This window comes from Bombina bombina, chromosome 12 (genome assembly GCF_027579735.1).
Source record: "Bombina bombina isolate aBomBom1 chromosome 12, aBomBom1.pri, whole genome shotgun sequence".
Taxonomy (NCBI): Eukaryota; Metazoa; Chordata; class Amphibia; order Anura; family Bombinatoridae; genus Bombina; species Bombina bombina.
The window spans coordinates 40,075,226-40,095,400 of record NC_069510.1 but is presented as its reverse complement, the minus strand read 5'-3'; the positions used below and the strand labels follow the sequence as shown (position 1 = coordinate 40,095,400).

The 20,175-nt window shown below is 40.6% G+C and overlaps 1 protein-coding gene across 1 annotated transcript in view; it reads right to left on the bottom strand.

The window, feature by feature from the left end:
* LOC128643135 (ficolin-1-B) overlaps positions 1-20,175 on the bottom strand; it is a 216,674-nt gene that overhangs the window by 59,938 nt on the left and 136,561 nt on the right. Inside the window, exon 6 of the mRNA XM_053696087.1 lies at positions 8,516-8,645. Within this exon, the coding sequence (XP_053552062.1) occupies positions 8,516-8,645 (130 nt within the window). The remainder of the gene's footprint in view (positions 1-8,515; positions 8,646-20,175) is intronic.

Genomic DNA, 20,175 nt, shown 5'->3' with positions numbered 1-20,175 from the left:
AAAGATTAGTTAGACTTTAAACAAAGTATCAAAAAATACTACTTTAACAAATCAGGGGTAGTTTTCCCTATGCGATCACAATACATTTCAACTTTGAATATAAACCTTTGTAATAAAACGTTCCAACATAACATTTATTCAAATCAGTCCCATTTGTTACCATACAAGAGGGACCATAGTGTGGCTAGTGATTGGAGACCAGGGGTGTGGGAGAATAACTTGGAGATAAATGTGAAATTTTCTGGCTAATATAAAGGGTAGTTATGATTATGTGTATGCCCTGTGGGTCTAAGGTATGACAATCTTCAGGGCCATTGGGTTGGAGCATCCATAGTGTTGCCAACTTAGCGATTCCCAGGGCCTAGCTACTAGGGCACGGGGCGAGTGAGCTGGCAGTACAAACCCCAATGTAATTATCTAGAGAATATATGATACTATAGGTGCGCCTATCTAATATAGTTGGAGCATATAACATAGGGGTTAAGTTCCATTGCTATAATTCAAGACAGTACAGCTCTCCCGTTCCACCACCCACCATTCTTCCCTCTACATGTCCAATGTGTAATAGAAGCCAGAGTTAGAGTTAGATTTCTTCGCTAAGATTGGTGTGGGCATAGGATAGACCTCACCTGACAGCGAGGTTAGACAGTTTTATACAGCATAAAGATTCAAAACAACATCAGTCCTGCTATCCTTACAATGTTACACAACCGGTCTCTCTTTCTAACCAAATTATTAGTCCTTAGTTAAGCTATTGACGAGACCCATATTATAAACTAAAACTTTGCATCAGAGTCTATAATCACACATTTCTAAGTGATACTTAGCTGCGCAGGAATTCATGGTCCCTCCTGGAGAGTCCGAAAGGTTTGACCCATCAGGGTAAACAGGTTAGTTCCACAGTCCCCCTGCATTTTACAAGTCCTGTTGAGGGGAAAAGTAGGACAATTTATCCTAGCAAATTTCTGATCCTGTTAAGGTCCTCTCCATGTTGATCTCTTGGTTCAGCTATCTCTTGAAGAAGTGGTCTGATGTCTAGTCCCAGTGCCTGGTTAAAGGCTGGCAAGTCCTCAAGTGTTTTGTATACATGAGTGGTGTTGTTCCTGGTGGCTATGAGGCAGGTGTGGAAGCCCCATCGGTATGGAATCCCTTTATCCTTCAAAGTTGCTGTGATAAACTTCATGTCTTTCCTCTTTTGTAAAGTTGCTGGGCATAGATCAGAGTACACTTGAATGTCACTGCCCCTGAATGTGAGTGGGTGTTTAGACCTGGCCAGTCTCAGAACCGTCTCTTTGTCTCTGAAGGAGAGGAATTTGAGTATAATATCCCTGGGAGGGGCTCTACTTGGGGGCTTGGGGCGAAGGGCTCTGTGAGCTCTCTCTATTGGGACCTCAGGGGATGCACTATTGTCCTTCAGGTTCTTAATGAGATCTTGTATGTAATCCAATAGGGCAGGGGGATCCACTGTCTCAGGGACTCCACGCAGTCTTAAGTTGTTCCTCCTGCTCCTATTCTCTAGATCCTCAATTCGATCCATTAGTGAGTGAACAAGTTTGTAGCTGCAGTTCAGAGCAGATAGTTTCTTGTTTTTCTTCAATGTGTGTCACCCTCTGTTCAACCGCAGAGATATCCCTCTTTAGTTCCCCAAACATTGACTTAAACTCATGCATCGCCTCTCTAATGTCTTCTTTGGATGAGAGTTGTTTAATATCTTCTCTGGTGAGGAAGCTTTGTGCCTGTGTTTGAGTTTCTGAACTGTGTACTTGGGCTATAGTAGCTTGACAGTTTTGTGAGCATGAATCAGGCCCTGACCTCCCCTGCTGCAAGTTAGAGTCATTAGGTATTAAGTAGTTATCCAGGGCTGTAGTATGAGAGTTTTTTGAAGGCTTCGAGTTTCTTTTATTGGACATTGTGGGTGATTTTACTTCAGCTTACCAAACCAAATGCCCTCTCCGGGCCCTCTCTATTCTTATGGTCCCTTCTCTTTATGCTCTCATTATTATCTTTCACCCCCTGCTCTTCTGCCCTCTCCACTGGATTTTCCCTGTTGCCGCTATTTTAAGATATTTTATGATATTTTATGGCAGCTGCAGCTTTTCCGGTGCGCACTGGGTTACTATAATCAGGACTGAGGCCTTGCTCTGCGCTATCTTAAGTCTGGCCTACAGACTCTGCGTAGTAATCAGGCCCAACACAACAGCAGGTGAAAAAGGCAGTGTCTGATAGTGTAAGTAACTTTTATCTGTCAATGCGTACCTGCTTTGCCTCCCACTGTCTCATCCGAGTCTCCCCGAGCCGCCGGGTGTTCGTGATCTGACCGCTACTCTGCTGTGAGGCAGCTGCTGGTGTACGTACGTGGTGGCGCACCACGTGGATGCAGCCTTCAGACGGAGCTCCGGTCCTTTGCGCAAACTGTGTACGAGCCGGCAGAGACAGGTAACGGGTGCTAGAGCAGGATGCAGAGGCTTTGAACAGGGGTATACAGAGGGTCGGAGAACCTGCTTGATCCGCTCAATGTCCTCAGCAGATGAAGGGGTCTTGCCTAAGGAAGGTGCCCGCTATCTCCGGTCTCACACCCCTGTCCAGGCTTATGACAGAGGGTGCCCAGGGTTTTTATATATTTAGAATGGGAGTTATAAGTAGTTTTAGCTGGGTTGGAACATCCTATTCAGATGTGAATTGCATTAGGGACAACAGAGCTCCTTCAACAAGCAGCCATCTTCAGTCGTGGCTAAGCTCCGCCCCCCTATGCTTCATCTTTTTATATGCACATTTTATTGAGGCAAGCGCTTGTACTAGGTATACAACATACTAGTCTGTGATTGGCTGATGTCTGTCACAAGGTATAGGGGGCTAGCAAATGGGAGCAAAAATAAAATTGCCAGAAAAAAACCCATCTACAGCTTTTTTGAAATTTAGAGTAAGTGTTATTGCATTGTCTTTTTATTATGCATTTGTTAATTATGCAATTCTTCTATATTAAAGGACCAGTCAACACAGTAGATTTGCATAATCAACAAATGCAAGATAACAAGACAATGCAATAGCACTTAGTCTGAACTTCAAATGAGTAGTAGATTTTTTTTCTGACAATTTTAAGTTATGTCTTTTTCCACTCCCCCTGTACCATGTGACAGCCATCAGCCAATCACAAATGCATACACGTACCATGTGACAGCCATCAGCCATTCACAAATGCATACACACTTTTTCTTGCACATGCTCAGTAGGAGCTGGTGACTCAAAAAGTTAAAATATAAAGACTGTGCACATTTAGTTAATGGAAGTAAATTGGAAAGTTGTTTAAAATGGCATGCTCTATCTGAATAATGAAAGTTTAATTTTGATTGAGTGTCCTTTTAAATGGCCCTTTAAGTGAAGATATCTGAGGACAGTGCACAGGTAACTGTTTTCTATTGTTTGTATAATTTTGTATTTGCAGCCACATATTAAACGAACATTATACTGAAAGGCTGCAGCATATATGTAAAAAGCTGATTAGAAAATACCACATGATAATCTCTTTGCAAAAAAATAATAATATACATAACCTAAAATTCACACAACATTATGGTGAAATACCTTTAGATTACTGTAAATCAAAGCACTGATGATGTTGGTTGCCTTTTTTCTAACCATGCTGATGACAGTAAAAAGAATAGCTGAAGTATAACTTCTCACAGTGCATTTGCAGTATGAAACTAGTATTGCCTATTATTTGCTATATATATATCCACCTACTTATATGTCCCTGAAAGGGTTTGTGGGTGAAGTTTAAATGAGCTCACCCCTGTTCTTATTACAGATGTCCTATAAAGGTTGCAAACACAGACAAGGTATGTGCGCACAATGTACTATATAAGTAATATAAGTTTAAAAAATACAAAAAAATACAAATCCCCTAAGTTAATTTTACTAAAAATAAAAAATGTAAAATAACATAAAAAAATAAACAAAACTATCCAAAATAAAAAATGAAACCTAAACTAATACCCCTATAAAATCCCCCACAAAATAGAAACACCCCCCTTTCTAATACTAACCTACCAATAGCAGCCATAATTGGAAACCACATGGGTGCATTTCGGTATTGAACAGAAGACATTTTGTAATATATATAGCTGTTATATAGCTGTTTCAAAAGTGTATTTAAGTATGCACCGTGCACCAGCATTTTAAACACAGCACTTGCTCAGAGAGCCTAAGGTGCTTGTACCATCTGGTAATAACTCAATTTGTTAATTGCTGACATGATACAAGCCCCACTGATTATCTGAGCAGCTGCATTATTTAAAATGCTGGTGCACTGAGAATATCTAGCTATTGTTCACATGCACGTGTAGAGACAAATATTAACACTAAAACTTTTACTAGAAGCAGTTTTGCCAATACAAGTATATTGCAAATATGTTTCTATTCAAATATGTAATAAATCTATGTGCATTTAAATTTTGACTGGAATGTCCCTTTAAAAGGGCCTTTTGTAGGGCATTGCCCTAAGTTAAACAGCTCTTTTACTTTACTAAATTACCAACTACCCCCTAACAGTAAACCCCCCCACCCAACCAACCCCCCAAAATAAAATAAAAACTAACACTAAAAAAAATTAAACTACCCATTGTACCTAAAGGGGCATTTGTATGGGCATTGCCCTTAAAAGGGCATTCAGCTCTTTTACTGCCCTTAAAAGGGCAATCAGCTCTTTTACAGCCCATTAAATCCCTAATCTTAAAAATAAAAAAACCCACAAAAATAAAAAAAAAATCCTAGCACTTAGCCCCAAATAGGTACTCAACGTTCCTGAAGTCCGGCGGAGGTCTTCTTCCAGGCGGTTCCATCATCTTCTCTCTTCATCCTGTGCGAAGGCGGAGCGAAACGGAGGTGCTGAGCGGTCTTCACCGATGCGCGGATCCGGAGCAGTGGTCCTCAGCAGCGATCTTCAGTGTGCGGCGATCTTTAGCAGCGTGGAAGCTCGATCTCCGGCGTACACTAAAAATTGAATAGAAGGTACCATAGTTAATTTTGGGTACCTTGCTTTCCTATTGGCTGAAATTTTCAAATCAGCTAATTGGATTAGAGCTACTGAAATCCTATTGGCTGTTCAAATCAGAAGATTTCAGTAGCTCTCATCCTATTGGCTGATTTCAAAATTTCAGCCAATAGGAATGCAAGGTACCCCAATTAATATGGGGTACCTTGCATTCAATCTTCAGTGTGCGACGGATGATCGCATAAATAGAGGAGCCTCCACACCGCTGAGGACCGCCGCTGAGGATCCGTGCATCGGGAAAGTCAGCTCTGCGCCGTCTTCGCTCTGGATGAAAATAGAAGATGATGGAGCCGTCTAGAAGAAGACCTCCACCGGACTTCAGGAATGGTGAGTACCTATTTGGGGCTTAGTTTAAGGATTTATTTTTTATTTTTTATTTTTAAGATTAGGGATTTTATTGGGCTGTAAAAGAGCTGATTGCCCTTTTAAGTGCAGTAAAAGAGCTGAATGCCCTTTTAAGGGCAATGCTAATACAAATGCCCCTTTGGGGGCAATGGGTAGTTTAGGTTTCTTTAGTGTTAGATTTTTTTTATTTTGTGGGGTTTGGTGGGTGGGGGGTTTTACTGTTAGGGGGGACTTAGTATTTATTTAATGTAAAAGAGCTGTTTAACTTAGGGCAATGGCCTACAAAATGCCCTTTTAAGGGCTGTTGTTATTTTAGTTTAGATTAGGAGGTGTTTTTATTTTGGGGGGGCTTTTTATTTTCATAGGGATTAGAGTTAATTTTTTTATTGTTGATAATTTTGTTTATTTTTTTCTGTAATATTAGACTTTTTAATTTTTTGTAATGTTAGATAATTTTTTTGTAATTTAATGTTAGAATTTTTTTTATTTTAAGTGTAATTTAGTAGTAATTGGGGTTAATTTAGGGGATGTTAGGTTAGGGGGCTTAGTAATTGAATTGGTTGGCGGTTTAGGAGTTAATAGGTTAATTAGGTTTATTGCGATGTGGGGGTTGGCGGTTTAGGCGTTAATATGTTAGGTTTATTGCGATGTGGGGGTTTGTCGGTTTAGGGGTTAATAGTATAATTAGTTTGTTGGCCTTGTAGGGTTTGGCAGTTTAGGGGTTAATAATTTATTTAGTTGGCTTTATGGAGTTTGGCGGTGTAAGGGTTAGGTAGTTTCTGTTGTGGGAGTTAAGCGATTTAAGGGTTCGTTTTTTTGTTAAAACTTAGTACGGGCGGTTATGTTTTTTTTTTCTTAATACTTTGTATGGGTGGTTAGTTAGTTTTTTTAATACTTTGTGCTGGCGTTTTTAAAAAAAATAAAAAATATTTCTTGCGGGCAGTTACGTGTTTTTTAGGTATTTCATGACGGCGGTTGCGGTGTATTCTTTCATCACCCTGCTATTTTCGGAATCCACCGGGATGCAGCTTTGCTGCATCCAGGTGGATGCTTTTGGCTGCATGGACAGCCAACATTCTTTTGGCTGCCTCACGCAGCCAACATTCCTTTGAGGATGCGTGCGCAACTTGTGATGGCGACGGACGCCTTACAAATGCGATTATAGTATATATAGTATGAAGGTGAGTATCTTCTTTTTAGTAAACATAGAGGTCATTGGTGAGGACTGAAGAGGAGGAGGAAGGGTAATGAGTGCCAACATGGAATGTATGGTAACACAAGGAAAATATGATTAAGATAGCTAAGATAATAAGCTAATGGGCCAATATGGGTAACATGGGCAAATAAGTAATATATGATAGAAAAATAAACTAATAGGAGACAATGAAGTATAATATTTAATTTTAATTTATTTCTTGCTTCTACCTCATAAAGAATAGTAGTTAAAGGGACAGTCTACACCAGAATTATTATTGTTTAAAAAGATAGATAATCCCTTTATTACCCATTCCTCAGTTTTTCATAACCAACACTGTTATATTAAAGTGATGGTAAATCCAAGCATTCAGAGGCGTAACTAGAAACCACAGGGCCCAGGTGCAAGAATCTAAGAAGGGGCCCCCCACCGCCCCTCCCCCTCCAAAAAAAAGGTGAATTTAATAAAAAATTTTAATATTTTTTTTACATTTAACATAGAAAAAAAATGTGAATCAGATTACATGTTTGCAAAAGGAGGTACCCTGTGCCCACAGTCTGTGAGATGGTCTGACCCCCTATTACTATATATATATGACACTATTTAACCCCCCAGAACTGTATATAGTAAGTTAGTGCCACTATAACACTGTAATCTGCCGGTGAGATGGCTGGCCTGACCCTACCCGCCCAGTACTTTATAAAGTGACCACAGTAGTCAGTGACATGGTCCACCCCCCATACTGTATATAGTGGTACTGTATAATGACACTGTTCACCCCCTGCCCCACCAATGCTGTAGTAACAAGGTCTGTAATTTGCTGGTTCCACAAACATACACAAAAACACATACATGCATAAATACACACACAGTCACATACATACACACACCATACACACACACATAAACACCAATGGGTAAAACAGAAACACTAACCCCTGTAGTCATGTCACACTCACATGATATCAGTGCAGGCAGTGGTAGGTTAACGTTTCTTTTTTTTTTTTTAAAAGCTGGGCCCCCACCCTCAGGGGCCCAGTCGCACCCGCGACCTCTGCACCCCCTGTAGTTTCGCCCCTGCAAGCATTTAACAAATGCTAGGATTTACCATAATTAAAAATAAACCCCAGTTTCTGTCATAAATTAGTAAAAAAACGGTGCTAAACTCACCCTTTCTGTGCTGAAGTAAATAGCTAAAATCAGCGCCTCCGGTCGCCCACAGCACAGTGCTCTTCTTCAATGAGGTGACATTTCCACCTCTAAACCTATAGCCTTGTGTGTTAACTGACATCCTAGCACGGCTAGTGGTAGAAACGTTACTTCATTGGTAAATGAGCGCTGTGCCGGGAGCGACCAATGGCACTAATTTTAGTGATATACTTCAGCACAAAAAGGGTGAGTTTAACACCCGTTTTTTAGTAATTGATGACAGAAACCAGAGTTTATTTTTAAAGATGGTAAATCCTAGTGTTTGTTAAACGCTCGGATTTACCATCACTTTGATACACTTTTTAAATCTATTACCTTGTATCTAAGCCTCTGCAGACTGACCCCTTATTTCATTTCTTTTGACAGACTTGCATTTTAGCTAGTCAGTGCCCTCTCATAAGTAACTCATGGCACACAGGAAATAACGCCCCTTAGCTGTTAAAAAATGTCAAATGCATTGAGATAAAAAAAAAGCCGCCTTCAAGAGCTTAAAAGTAGCATATAAACCTACCTAGGTTTAGCTTTTAACTAAAAATACCAAGAGAACAAAGCAGATTGTAAAGTTGCATTCCCTATGTAAATCAACAAAGCTTAATTTTGACTAGACTGTCCCTTTAATATAGCTCTCTCATTTCCATTGTATAGCAAAATGAATTGCTCTTGGTTAACAATCTATTTTTTATGGAGTATTAAAATATGAAACATGCTAAATTTACCAGAGGAAGTAAGACGATGAATGTTATCATTCCCTAACCAGAACTCGCCCCACTGATTGCCGAACCCTCTCTTGTAGGAATTCCAGTCTCTGAAAAAATCCACTGATCCATCCATACGTCTTTGAAATACCTAGAAGAATAGACTAGTAAATATATGTGAAGAAAAATCTGTTTATAGTAGATTCAGCTTATATAAAACTTACAGAAAATAACCGAGGACAATAGAATACATTTTATATACTATATTAACATTTAAAGGGATACTGTAGTCAAAATAAAACTTTCGTGATTCAGATAGAGCATGCAATTTTAAGCAACTTTATAATTTACTCCTATTATCAACTTTTCTTCGTTCTCTTGGTATCTTTATTTAAATTTAAGCTTAGGAGCCAGCCCATTTTTGGTTCAGCACCTGGGTAGCGCTTGCTGATTGGTGGCTCCATTTAGACACCAGTAAGAAAGTGCTACCCAGGTGCTAAACCAAAAACGGGCCAGCTCCTATGCTTACATTCCTGATTTTCAAATAAAGATATGAAGAAAAATTGATAATAGGAGTAAATTAGAAAGTTGCTTAAAATTGCATGCTCTATCCAAATCATGAAAGTTTCATTTTGACTTAAATATTTCTTTAACATTGATTAACATTTGAATACAGTTTATGGTCCAATATTCAATAAACTCTGTTTTGTGAAACTAATACCTTCCAGCGGAAAAAAACCTTGATGTAATATCACAACATGAAAATTGCGGGATTCTTAAAGCCTTGTACCCAACCTTCATCACATTCGCGGAATATTATCTGTCTCCTAACCATACATTTTAGGCACATAGAATGGGTTTTCTCCAACATTGGTGTGTCCGGTCCACGGCATCATCCATTACTTGTGGGAAATATTCTCCCCCACAGGGAAAGGCAAGGAGAGCACACAGCAAGAGCTGTCCATATAGCTCCCCCTCTGGCTCCGCCCCCCAGTCATTCTCCTTGCCGCTCTGAACAAGTTGCATCTACCACGGGGATGGCGAGGAGTTTGTGGTGTTAGTTGTAGTTTTTTATTCTTCTATCAAGAGTTTGTTTTTTTAAAATAGTGCTGGCTTGTACTATTTACTCTATAACAGAAAAGTGATGAAGATTTCTGTTTAAGAGGGCTATGATTTTAGCACCAGTAACTAAAATCCATTACTGTTATCACGCAGGACTGTTGAAACAAGAGAACTTCAGTTGGGGGTAACAGTTTGCAGACTCATCTGCTTCAGGTATGACTAGTCTCCTTCTAACAACACAGGCTAATGCTAGATGACAGTCATATTTCCCCTCAGGGGAAACGGTAAGCCATTTTTCTTTCACCTCAGCAAAAAAGATAACAGGCTTCCCCTTTTTGTTTTTTATGCTGGTAGACACTGTCAGGGGCCAAATCGATTGGTTTTTATTACAATATTATACCATTTGAAATATTTTATAAGCTCACATACACTTGGGAACGTTTTTTTTATTGATCTGGCTTGTTTTAGACACCTAAATCTAGTCAGGAAGGCCCCTTCACTCTAGTGTTCTGAGGGAGGAAGCCTCATTTCTTTCATGTAATTAGCAAGAGTCCATGAGCTAGTGACGTATGGGATATACATTCCTACCAGGAGGGGCAAAGTTTCCCAAACCTCAAAATGCCTATAAATACACCCCTCACCACACCCACAAATCAGTTTTACAAACTTTGCCTCCTATGGAGGTGGTGAAGTAAGTTTGTGCTAGATTCTACGTTGATATGCGCTCCGCAGCAGGTTGGAGCCCGGTTTTCCTCTCAGCGTGCAGTGAATGTCAGAGGGATGTGAGGAGAGTATTGCCTATTTGAATTCAATGATCTCCTTCTACGGGGTCTATTTCATAGGTTCTCTGTTATCGGTCGTAGAGATTCATCTCTTACCTCCCTTTTCAGATCGACGATATACTCTTATATATACCATTACCTCTACTGATTCTCGTTTCAGTACTGGTTTGGCTTTCTACTACGTGTAGATGAGTGTCCTGGGGTAAGTAAGTCTTATTTTCTGTGACACTCTAAGCTATGGTTGGGCACTTTTATATAAAGTTCTAAATATATGTATTCAAACATTTATTTGCCTTGACTCAGGATGTTCAACGTCCCTTATTTCAGACAGTCAGTTTCATATTTGGGATAATGCATATCAATTTATCATTTTTTTCTTACCTTAAAATTGACTTTTTTTCCTGTGGGCTGTTAGGCTCGCGGGGGCTGAAAATGCTTCATTTTATTGCGTCATTCTTGGCGCAGACTTTTTTGGCGCAAAAATATTTTTCTATTTCCGGCGTCATACGTGTCGCCAGAAGTTGCGTCATCCTTGACGTTTTTTGCGCCAAAAATGTCGGCGTTCCGGATGTGGCGTCATTTTTGGCGCCAAAAGCATTTAGGCGCCAAATAATGTGGGCGTCTTTTTTGGCGCTAAAAAATATGGGCGTCATTATTGTCTCCACATTATTTAAGTCTCATTATTTATTGCTTCTGGTTGCTAGAAGCTTGTTCACTGGCATTTTTCCCATTCCTGAAACTGTCATTTAAGGAATTTGATCATTTTTGCTTTATATGTTGTTTTTTCTATTACATATTGCAAGATGTCCCAGATTGACCCTGAATCAGAAGATACTACTGGAAAATCACTGCCTGGTGCTGGATCTACCAAAGTTAAGTGTATCTGCTGTAAACTTGTGGTATCTGTTCCTCCAGCTGTTGTTTGTAATGAATGTCATGACAAACTTGTTAATGCAGATAATATTTCCTTTAGTAATACTACATTACCTGTTGCTGTTCCATCAACATCTAATACTAGTGTTCCTGTTAACATAAGAGATTTTGTGTCTAAATCCATTAAGAAGGCTATGTCTGTTATTCCTCCTTCTAGTAAACGTAAAAGGTCTTTTAAAACTTCTCATTTTTCAGATGAATTTTTAAATGAACATCATCATTCTGATTCTGATAGTGGTTCCTCTGGTTCAGAGGATTCTGTCTCAGAGGTTGATGCTGATAAATCTTCATATTTATTCAAAATGGAATTTATTCGTTCTTTACTTAAAGAGGTTTTAATTGCATTAGAAATAGAGGATTCGGGTCCTCTTGATACTAAATCTAAACGTTTAAATAAGGTTTTTAAATCTCCTGTAGTTATTCCAGAGGTTTTTCCTGTCCCTGATGCTATTTCTGAAGTAATCTCCAGGGAATGGAATAATTTGGGTAATTCTTTTACTCCTTCTAAACGTTTTAAGCAATTATATCCTGTGCCAGCTGACAGATTAGAGTTTTGGGACAAAATCCCTAAAGTTGATGGGGCTATCTCTACTCTTGCTAAACGTACTACTATTCCTACGGCAGATAGTACTTCCTTTAAGGATCCTTTAGATTGGAAAATTGAATCCTTTCTAAGAAAAGCTTACTTATGTTCGGGTAATCTTCTTAGACCTGCTATATCTTTAGCGGATGTTGCTGCAGCTTCAACTTTTTGGTTGGAAGCTTTAGCGCAACAAGTATCAGATCATAATTCTCATAGCATTGTTAATCTTCTTCAACATGCTAATAACTTTATTTGTGATGCCATCTTTGATATCATTAGAGTTGATGTCAGGTATATGTCTCTAGCTATTTTAGCTAGAAGAGCTTTATGGCTTAAAACTTGGAATGCTGATATGTCTTCTAAGTCAACTTTGCTTTCCCTTTCCTTCCAGGGTAATAAATTATTTGGTTCTCAGTTGGATTCTATTATCTCAACTGTTACTGGAGGGAAAGGAACTTTTTTACCACAGGATAAAAAATCTAAAGGTAAATTTAGGTCTAATAATCGTTTTCGTTCCTTTCGTCACAATAAGGAACAAAAGCCTGATCCTTCATCCTCAGGAGCGGTATCAGTTTGGAAACCATCTCCAGTATGGAATAAATCCAAGCCTTTTAGAAAACCAAAGCCAGCTCCCAAGTCCACATGAAGGTGCGGCCCTCATTCCAGCTCAGCTGGTAGGGGGCAGATTATGATTTTTCAAAGAAATTTGGATCAATTCAATTCTCAATCTTTGGATTCAGAACATTGTTTCAGAAGGGTACAGAATTGGCTTCAAAATAAGGCCTCCTGCAAAGAGATTTTTTCTTTCCCGTGTCCCAGTAAATCCAGCGAAGGCTCAAGCATTTCTGAAATGTGTTTCAGATCTAGAGTTGGCTGGAGTAATCATGCCAGTTCCAGTTCTGGAACAGGGACTGGGGTTTTATTCAAATCTCTTCATTGTACCAAAGAAGGGGAATTCCTTCAGACCAGTTCTGGATCTAAAAATATTGAATCGTTATGTAAGGATACCAACATTCAAAATGGTAACTATAAGGACTATCCTGCCTTTTGTTCAGCAAGGGCATTATATGTCCACAATAGATTTACAGGATGCATATCTGCATATTCCGATTCATCCAGATCACTATCAGTTTCTGAGATTCTCTTTCCTAGACAAGCATTACCAATTTGTGGCTCTGCCGTTTGGCCTAGCAACAGCTCCAAGGATTTTTACAAAGGTTCTCGGTGCCCTTCTGTCTGTAATCAGAGAACAGGGTATTGTGGTATTTCCTTATTTGGACGATATCTTGGTACTTGCTCAGTCTTCACATTTAGCAGAATCTCATACGAATCGACTCGTATTGTTTCTTCGAGATCATGGTTGGAGGATCAATTTACCAAAAAGTTCATTGATTCCTCAGACAAGGGTAACCTTTTTAGGTTTCCAGATAGATTCAGTGTCCATGACTCTGTCTCTGACAGACAAGAGACGTCTAAAATTGGTTTCAGCCTGTCGAAACCTTCAGTCTCAATCATTCCCTTCGGTAGCCTTATCATGGAAATTCTAGGTCTTATGACTGCTGCATCGGACGCGATCCCCTTTGCTCGTTTTCACATGCGACCTCTTCAGCTCTGTATGCTGAACCAGTGGTGCAGGGATTTTACAAAGATATATCTTTAAAACCATTTGTACGACACTCTCTGACGTGGTGGACAGATCACCAACGTTTAGTTCAGGGGGCTTCTTTTGTTCTTCCAACCTGGACTGTGATTTCAACAGATGCAAGTCTGACATGTTGGGGAGCAGTTTGGGGGTCTCTGACAGCACAAGGAGTTTGGGAATCTCAGGAGGGGAGATTACCAATCAATATTTTGGAACTCCGTGCAATTTTCAGAGCTCTTCAGTCTTGGCCTCTTCTAAAGAGAGAATCGTTCATTTGTTTTCAGACAGACAATGTCACAACTGTGGCATATATCAATCATCAAGGAGGGACTCACAGTCCTCTGGCTATGAAAGAAGTATCTCGAATTCTGGTTTGGGCGGAATCCAGCTCCTGTCTAATTTCTGCGGTTCATATCCCAGGTATAGACAATTGGGAAGCGGATTATCTCAGCCGCCAAACGTTACATCCAGGCGAATGGTCTCTTCACCCAGAGGTATTTCTTCAGATTGTTCAAATGAGGGGACTTCCAGAAATAGATCTGATGGCTTCTCATCTAAACAAGAAACTTCCCAGGTATCTGTCCAGATCCAGGGATCCTCAAGCGGAAGCAGTGGATGCATTGTCACTTCCTTGGAAGTATCATCCTGCCTATATCTTTCCGCCTCTAGTTCTTCTTCCAAGAGTCATCTCCAAGATTCTGAAGGAATGCTCGTTTGTTCTGCTGGTGGCTCCAGCATGGCCGCACAGGTTTTGGTATGCGGATCTTGTCCGGATGGCCTCTTGCCAACCGTGGACTCTTCCGTTAAGACCAGACCTTCTGTCGCAGGGTCCTTTTTTTCCATCAGGATCTCAAATCCTTAAATTTAAAGGTATGGAGATTGAACGCTTGATTCTTAGTCAAAGAGGTTTCTCTGACTCTGTGATTAATACTATGTTACAGGCTCGTAAATCTGTATCTAGGAAGATATATTATAGAGTCTGGAAGACTTACATTTCTTGGTGTCTTTCTCATCATTTTTCCTGGCATTCTTTTAGAATTCCGAGAATTTTACAGTTTCTTCAGGATGGTTTGGATAAAGGTTTGTCTGCAAGTTCCTTGAAAGGACAAATCTCTGCTCTTTCTGTTCTCTTTCACAGAAAGATTGCTAATCTTCCTGATATTCGTTGTTTTGTACAAGCTTTGGTTCGTATAAAACCTGTCATTAAGTCAATTTCTCCTCCTTGGAGTTTGAATTTGGTTCTGGGGGCTCTTCAAGCTCCTCCATTTGAACCTATGCATTCTTTGGACATTAAATTACTTTCTTGGAAAGTTTTGTTTCTTTTGGCCATCTCTTCTGCTAGAAGAGTTTCTGAATTATCTGCTCTTTCTTGTGAGTCTCCTTTTCTGATTTTTCATCAGGATAAGGCGGTGTTGCGAACTTCTTTTCAATTTTTACCTAAGGTTGTGAATTCTAACAACATTAGTAGAGAAATTGTGGTTCCTTCATTATGTCCTAATCCTAAGAATTCTAAGGAGAAATCATTGCATTTTTTGGATGTAGTTAGAGCTTTGAAATATTATATTGAAGCTACTAAGAATTTCAGAAAGACTTCTAGTCTTTTTGTTATCTTTTCCGGTTCTAGGAAAGGTCAGAAGGCCTCTGCCATTTCTTTGGCATCTTGGTTGAAATCTTTAATTCATCATGCTTATGTTGAGTCGGGTAAAACTCTGCCTCAAAGGATTACAGCTCATTCTACTAGGTCAGTTTCTACTTCCTGGGCTTTTAGGAATGAAGCTTCTGTTGATCAGATTTGCAAAGCAGCAACTTGGTCTTCTTTGCATACTTTTACTAAATTCTACCATTTTGATGTATTTTCTTCTTCTGAAGCAGTTTTTGGTAGAAAAGTACTTCAGGCAGCTGTTTCAGTTTGATTCTTCTGCTTATAATTTCATTTTTTTTCATTATAAGATTTAAACTTTATTTTGGGTGTGGATTATTTTCAGCGGAATTGGCTGTCTTTATTTTATCCCTCCCTCTCTAGTGACTCTTGCGTGGAAGATCCACATCTTGGGTAGTCATTATCCCATACGTCACTAGCTCATGGACTCTTGCTAATTACATGAAAGAAAACATAATTTATGTAAGAACTTACCTGATAAATTCATTTCTTTCATATTAGCAAGAGTCCATGAGGCCCACCCTTTTTTGTGGTGGTTATGATTTTTTTGTATAAAGCACAATTATTCCAATTCCTTATTTTTTATGCTTTCGCACTTTTTTTCTTATCACCCCACTTCTTGGCTATTCGTTAAACTGATTTGTGGGTGTGGTGAGGGGTGTATTTATAGGCATTTTGAGGTTTGGGAAACTTTGCCCCTCCTGGTAGGAATGTATATCCCATACGTCACTAGCTCATGGACTCTTGCTAATATGAAAGAAATGAATTTATCAGGTAAGTTCTTACATAAATTATGTTTTTGGCGCTTCAGCTGCGCAGTTGATTTACAAGGCAGTGCATGCAGATTCATGTGAGAGGGTCCTGTGGCTCAGAAAGTGACTCCAAAAGGTTTTTTTCTGTGAATGGTGACCCCTAAGGAAGGTAAAAAGCTGCAGCAAGGCTGTAGCTGGGATTGTGGTGTATAAAAACGGTTAAATCCAACAATTAGCTCCGGTTTGCTTGTTTTAAGAGCTAGAGTCTCCATATTTGCTGTGCAATACTTTCTAAGCATTAAGACACTGGGGTCCAAATTTCAGAAAAATCGGATATTGCCTTCATAGTTTTTTGAACATTCAGAAATAAATGTGTCATTTTATTATTTAAAGAGACAGTAACGTTTTTGTTTAAAATCGTTTTTATTGCATTGTTTGCCTGCCTAAATCTGTTTAACATGTCTGTTCCATCAGATAACCTATGTTCTGTGTGTATAGAGACAAATGTTGTTCCCCCTTCGAGTGTTTGTGATAATTGCGCCATAGCGTCCAAACAAAATCAGGACAGCTCTGTTATTTTTCATAATGTTGCCCAAGATGATTTATCTAATGAAGGTTGTGGGGATAGCTCTACATCCTCTCCTTCTGTGTCTACACCAGCTTTGCCCGCGCAGGCGACACCTAGCGCGCCAGTGCTTATTTCTATGCAACAATTAACAGCAGTAGTGGATAATTCTATAGCAAATCTTTTATCCAAACTGCCAGCATTTCAGAGAAAGGGTGATTGTTCAGCTTTAAATACAGATAAAAGGGATGAACAATCAGACGCTGACGATGCTTTATCTATTTTACCCTCACATCAATCGGAATTGGCTGTGAGGGAAGGGCTGTCTGAGGGTGAAATTTCAGACTCTGGAAAAATTTCTCAACAGGCAGAACCTGATATAGTAGCATTTAAGTTTAAGCTAGAACATCTCCGCGCTTTGCTAAAGGAGGTATTAGCTACTCTGGATGACTGTGATTCTATGGTAGTACCAGAGAAGTTGTGCAAATTGGACAAATTTTTAGAGGTCCCAGTGCACGACGACGCTTTTCCAATACCCAAAAGGGTAGCGAACATAGTGGAAAAGGAGTGGGAGAAGCCAGGTGTACCCTTTCCCCCACCTCCTATATTTAAGAAAATGTTTCCCATAATAGACCCTAGAAGGGACGCATGGCAGACGGTCCCGAAGGTTGAGGGAGCTGTTTCAACACTAGCGAAGCGCACCACTATTCCTATAGAGGACAGCTGCGCTTTCAAAGATCCTATGGATAAAAAATTGGAAGGATTGCTTAAAAAAATTTTTGTTCAGCAAGGGTTCATCCTTCAACCAGCTACGTGTGTCATTACTGTCACTTCAGCGGCGTCCTTTTGGTTCGAGGAACTAGAAAGGTCGCTCCAGAAAGAGACTTCCTATGAAGAAGTCATGGACAGAATTCACGCATTAAAATTAGCTAATTCCTTTATATTGGATGCCGCCTTTCAAATAACGAAATTGGCGGCGAAAAACTCAGGTTTTGCTATAGTAGCGCGGAGGGCGCTTTGGCTAAAATCCTGGTCGGCAGATGTGTCGTCCAAGACTAAGTTACTTAATATTCCTTTCAAGGGTAAGACCCTTTTTGGGCCGGAATTGAAGGAAATTATTTCAGACATCACTGGGGGTAAGGGCCATGCCCTCCCACAGGATAGGCCTTTTAAGGCTAAGAACAAGTCTAATTTTCGTTCCTTTCGCAATTTCAGGAACGGACCGGCTAATAACTCCACTGTCGCTAGACAAGAAGGTAACGCGGCCCAGCCCAAACCCGCTTGGAAGCCCATGCAAGGCTGGAACAAGGGTAAACAGACCAAGAAACCTGCTGCTGCTACCAAGACAGCATGAAGGGGTAGCCCCCGATCCTGGACCGGATCTGGTAGGGGGCAGACTATCTCTCTTCGCTCAGGCTTGGGCAAGAGATGTTCCGGATCCCTGGGCACTAGAGATAGTCTCCAAGGGATACCTGCTAGAGTTCAAGGGACTTCCTCCAAGGGGAAGGTTCCACCTGTCTCGCTTATCTTCAGACCAGATAAAGAAACAGGCATTCTTACATTGTGTAAGAGACCTATCAAAGATGGGGGTGATAAACCCAGTCCCCTCCGGGGAACAAGGTCTAGGTTTCTACTCAAACCTGTTTGTGGTTCCCAAAAAAGAGGGAATTTTCAGGCCAATTCTGGATTTAAAGATATTAAACAAGTTCCTCAGAGTTCCATCCTTCAAAATGGAAACCATTCGGACAATCTTGCCGACAATCCAGCAGGGTTAATATTTGACTACCGTGGATCTAAAGGATGCGTATCTGCATATTCCAATCCACAAAACTCATCATCAGTTCCTGAGGTTCGCCTTTCTGGACAAACATTACCAGTTTGTGGCTCTTCCATTCGGTTTAGCCACCGCTCCCAGAATTTTCACAAAGGTGCTAGGGTCCCTTCTAGCGGTCCTAAGGCCGAGGGGCATCGCTGTAGCACCTTATCTAGACGACATCCTAATCCAAGCGTCGTCTCTTTCCAAAGCAAGGGCCCACACAGACATTGTGTTGGCTTTTCTCAGATCTCACGGGTGGAAGGTGAACATAGAAAAGAGTTCACTGTCACCGTCCACAAAGGTTCCTTTTCTGGGAACAATAATAGATTCTGTGGAAATGAAGATCTTCCTGACAGAAGTCAGAAAGCTAAAGCTTCTAAACGCTTGTCGAGTTCTTCATTCTATTCCTCAACCCTCCATAGCTCAGTGCATGGAAGTAATAGGACTAATGGTCGCAGCAATGGACGTGGTTCCTTTTGCTCGAATTCATCTAAGACCATTACAGCTGTGCATGCTCAATCAGTGGAATGGGGACTATACAGACTTATCTCCCCAAATTCAAGTAGACCAGGTAACCAGGGACTCACTTCTCTGGTGGTTGACCCAGGATCACCTGTCTCAGGGAATGAGTTTCCGCAGACCGGAGTGGGTCATCGTCACGACCGACGCCAGCCTCTTGGGGTGGGGTGCGGTCTGGGACTCCCTGAAAGCTCAGGGCCTATGGTCTCGGGAAGAGTCGCTTCTCCCGATAAACATTTTGGAACTAAGAGCAATATTCAATGCGCTCCTGGCTTGGCCTCAGCTAGCGGAAGCCAGGTTCATAAGATTTCAGTCGGACAACATAACGACTGTTGCGTACATCAATCATCAGGGGGGAACAAAGAGTTCCCTAGCGATGAAGGAAGTAACCAAGATTATCCAATGGGCAGAGAGTCACTCCTGCCATCTATCTGCTATTCACATCCCAGGAGTAGACAACTGGGAGGCGGACTATTTGAGTCGTCAGACTTTCCATCCGGGGGAGTGGGAACCCAATTATGGGGCATTCCAGACATGGATCTAATGGCGTCCCGTCAGAACTTCAAGATTCCTTGCTACGGGTCCAGATCCAGGGATCCCAAGGCGACTCTAGTGGATGCATTAGTAGCGCCTTGGTCGTTCAACCTAGCGTATGTGTTTCCACCGTTTCCTCTCCTTCCCAGGCTCATAGCCAGGATCAAACAAGAGAAGGCCTCGGTGATTCTGATAGCTCCTGCGTGGCCACGCAGGACTTGGTATGCAGACCTGGTGAATATGTCTTCGGCTCCACCATGGAAGCTACCTTTGAGACAGGATCTTCTAGTACAAGGTCCATTCGAACATCCAAATCTAGTTTCTCTGCAGCTGACTGCTTGGAAATTGAACGCTTGATTTTATCCAAGCGTGGGTTTTCGAATTCTGTGCTAGATACTCTGGTTCAAGCCAGAAAACCTGTTACTAGAAAGATTTACCATAAAATATGGAAAAAATATATCTGCTGGTGTGAATCCAAGGGATTCTCCTGGAGTAAGATTAAAATTCCAAAGATTCTCTCCTTTCTCCAAGAAGGTTTGGATAAAGGGTTGTCAGCTAGTTCTCTAAAAGGACAGATTTCTGCTTTATCTGTCTTGTTACACAAACGACTGGCAGCTGTGCCAGATGTACATGCTTTTGTTCAGGCTTTGGTTAGAATCAAGCCTGTTTACAGACCCATGACTCCTCCTTGGAGTCTAAATTTAGTTCTTTCAGTTCTTCAAGGGGTTCCGTTTGAACCTTTACATTCCATAGATATTAAGTTATTATCTTGGAAAGTTCTGTTTTTGGTTGCTATTTCTTCTGCTAGAAGAGTTTCTGAATTATCTGCTTTG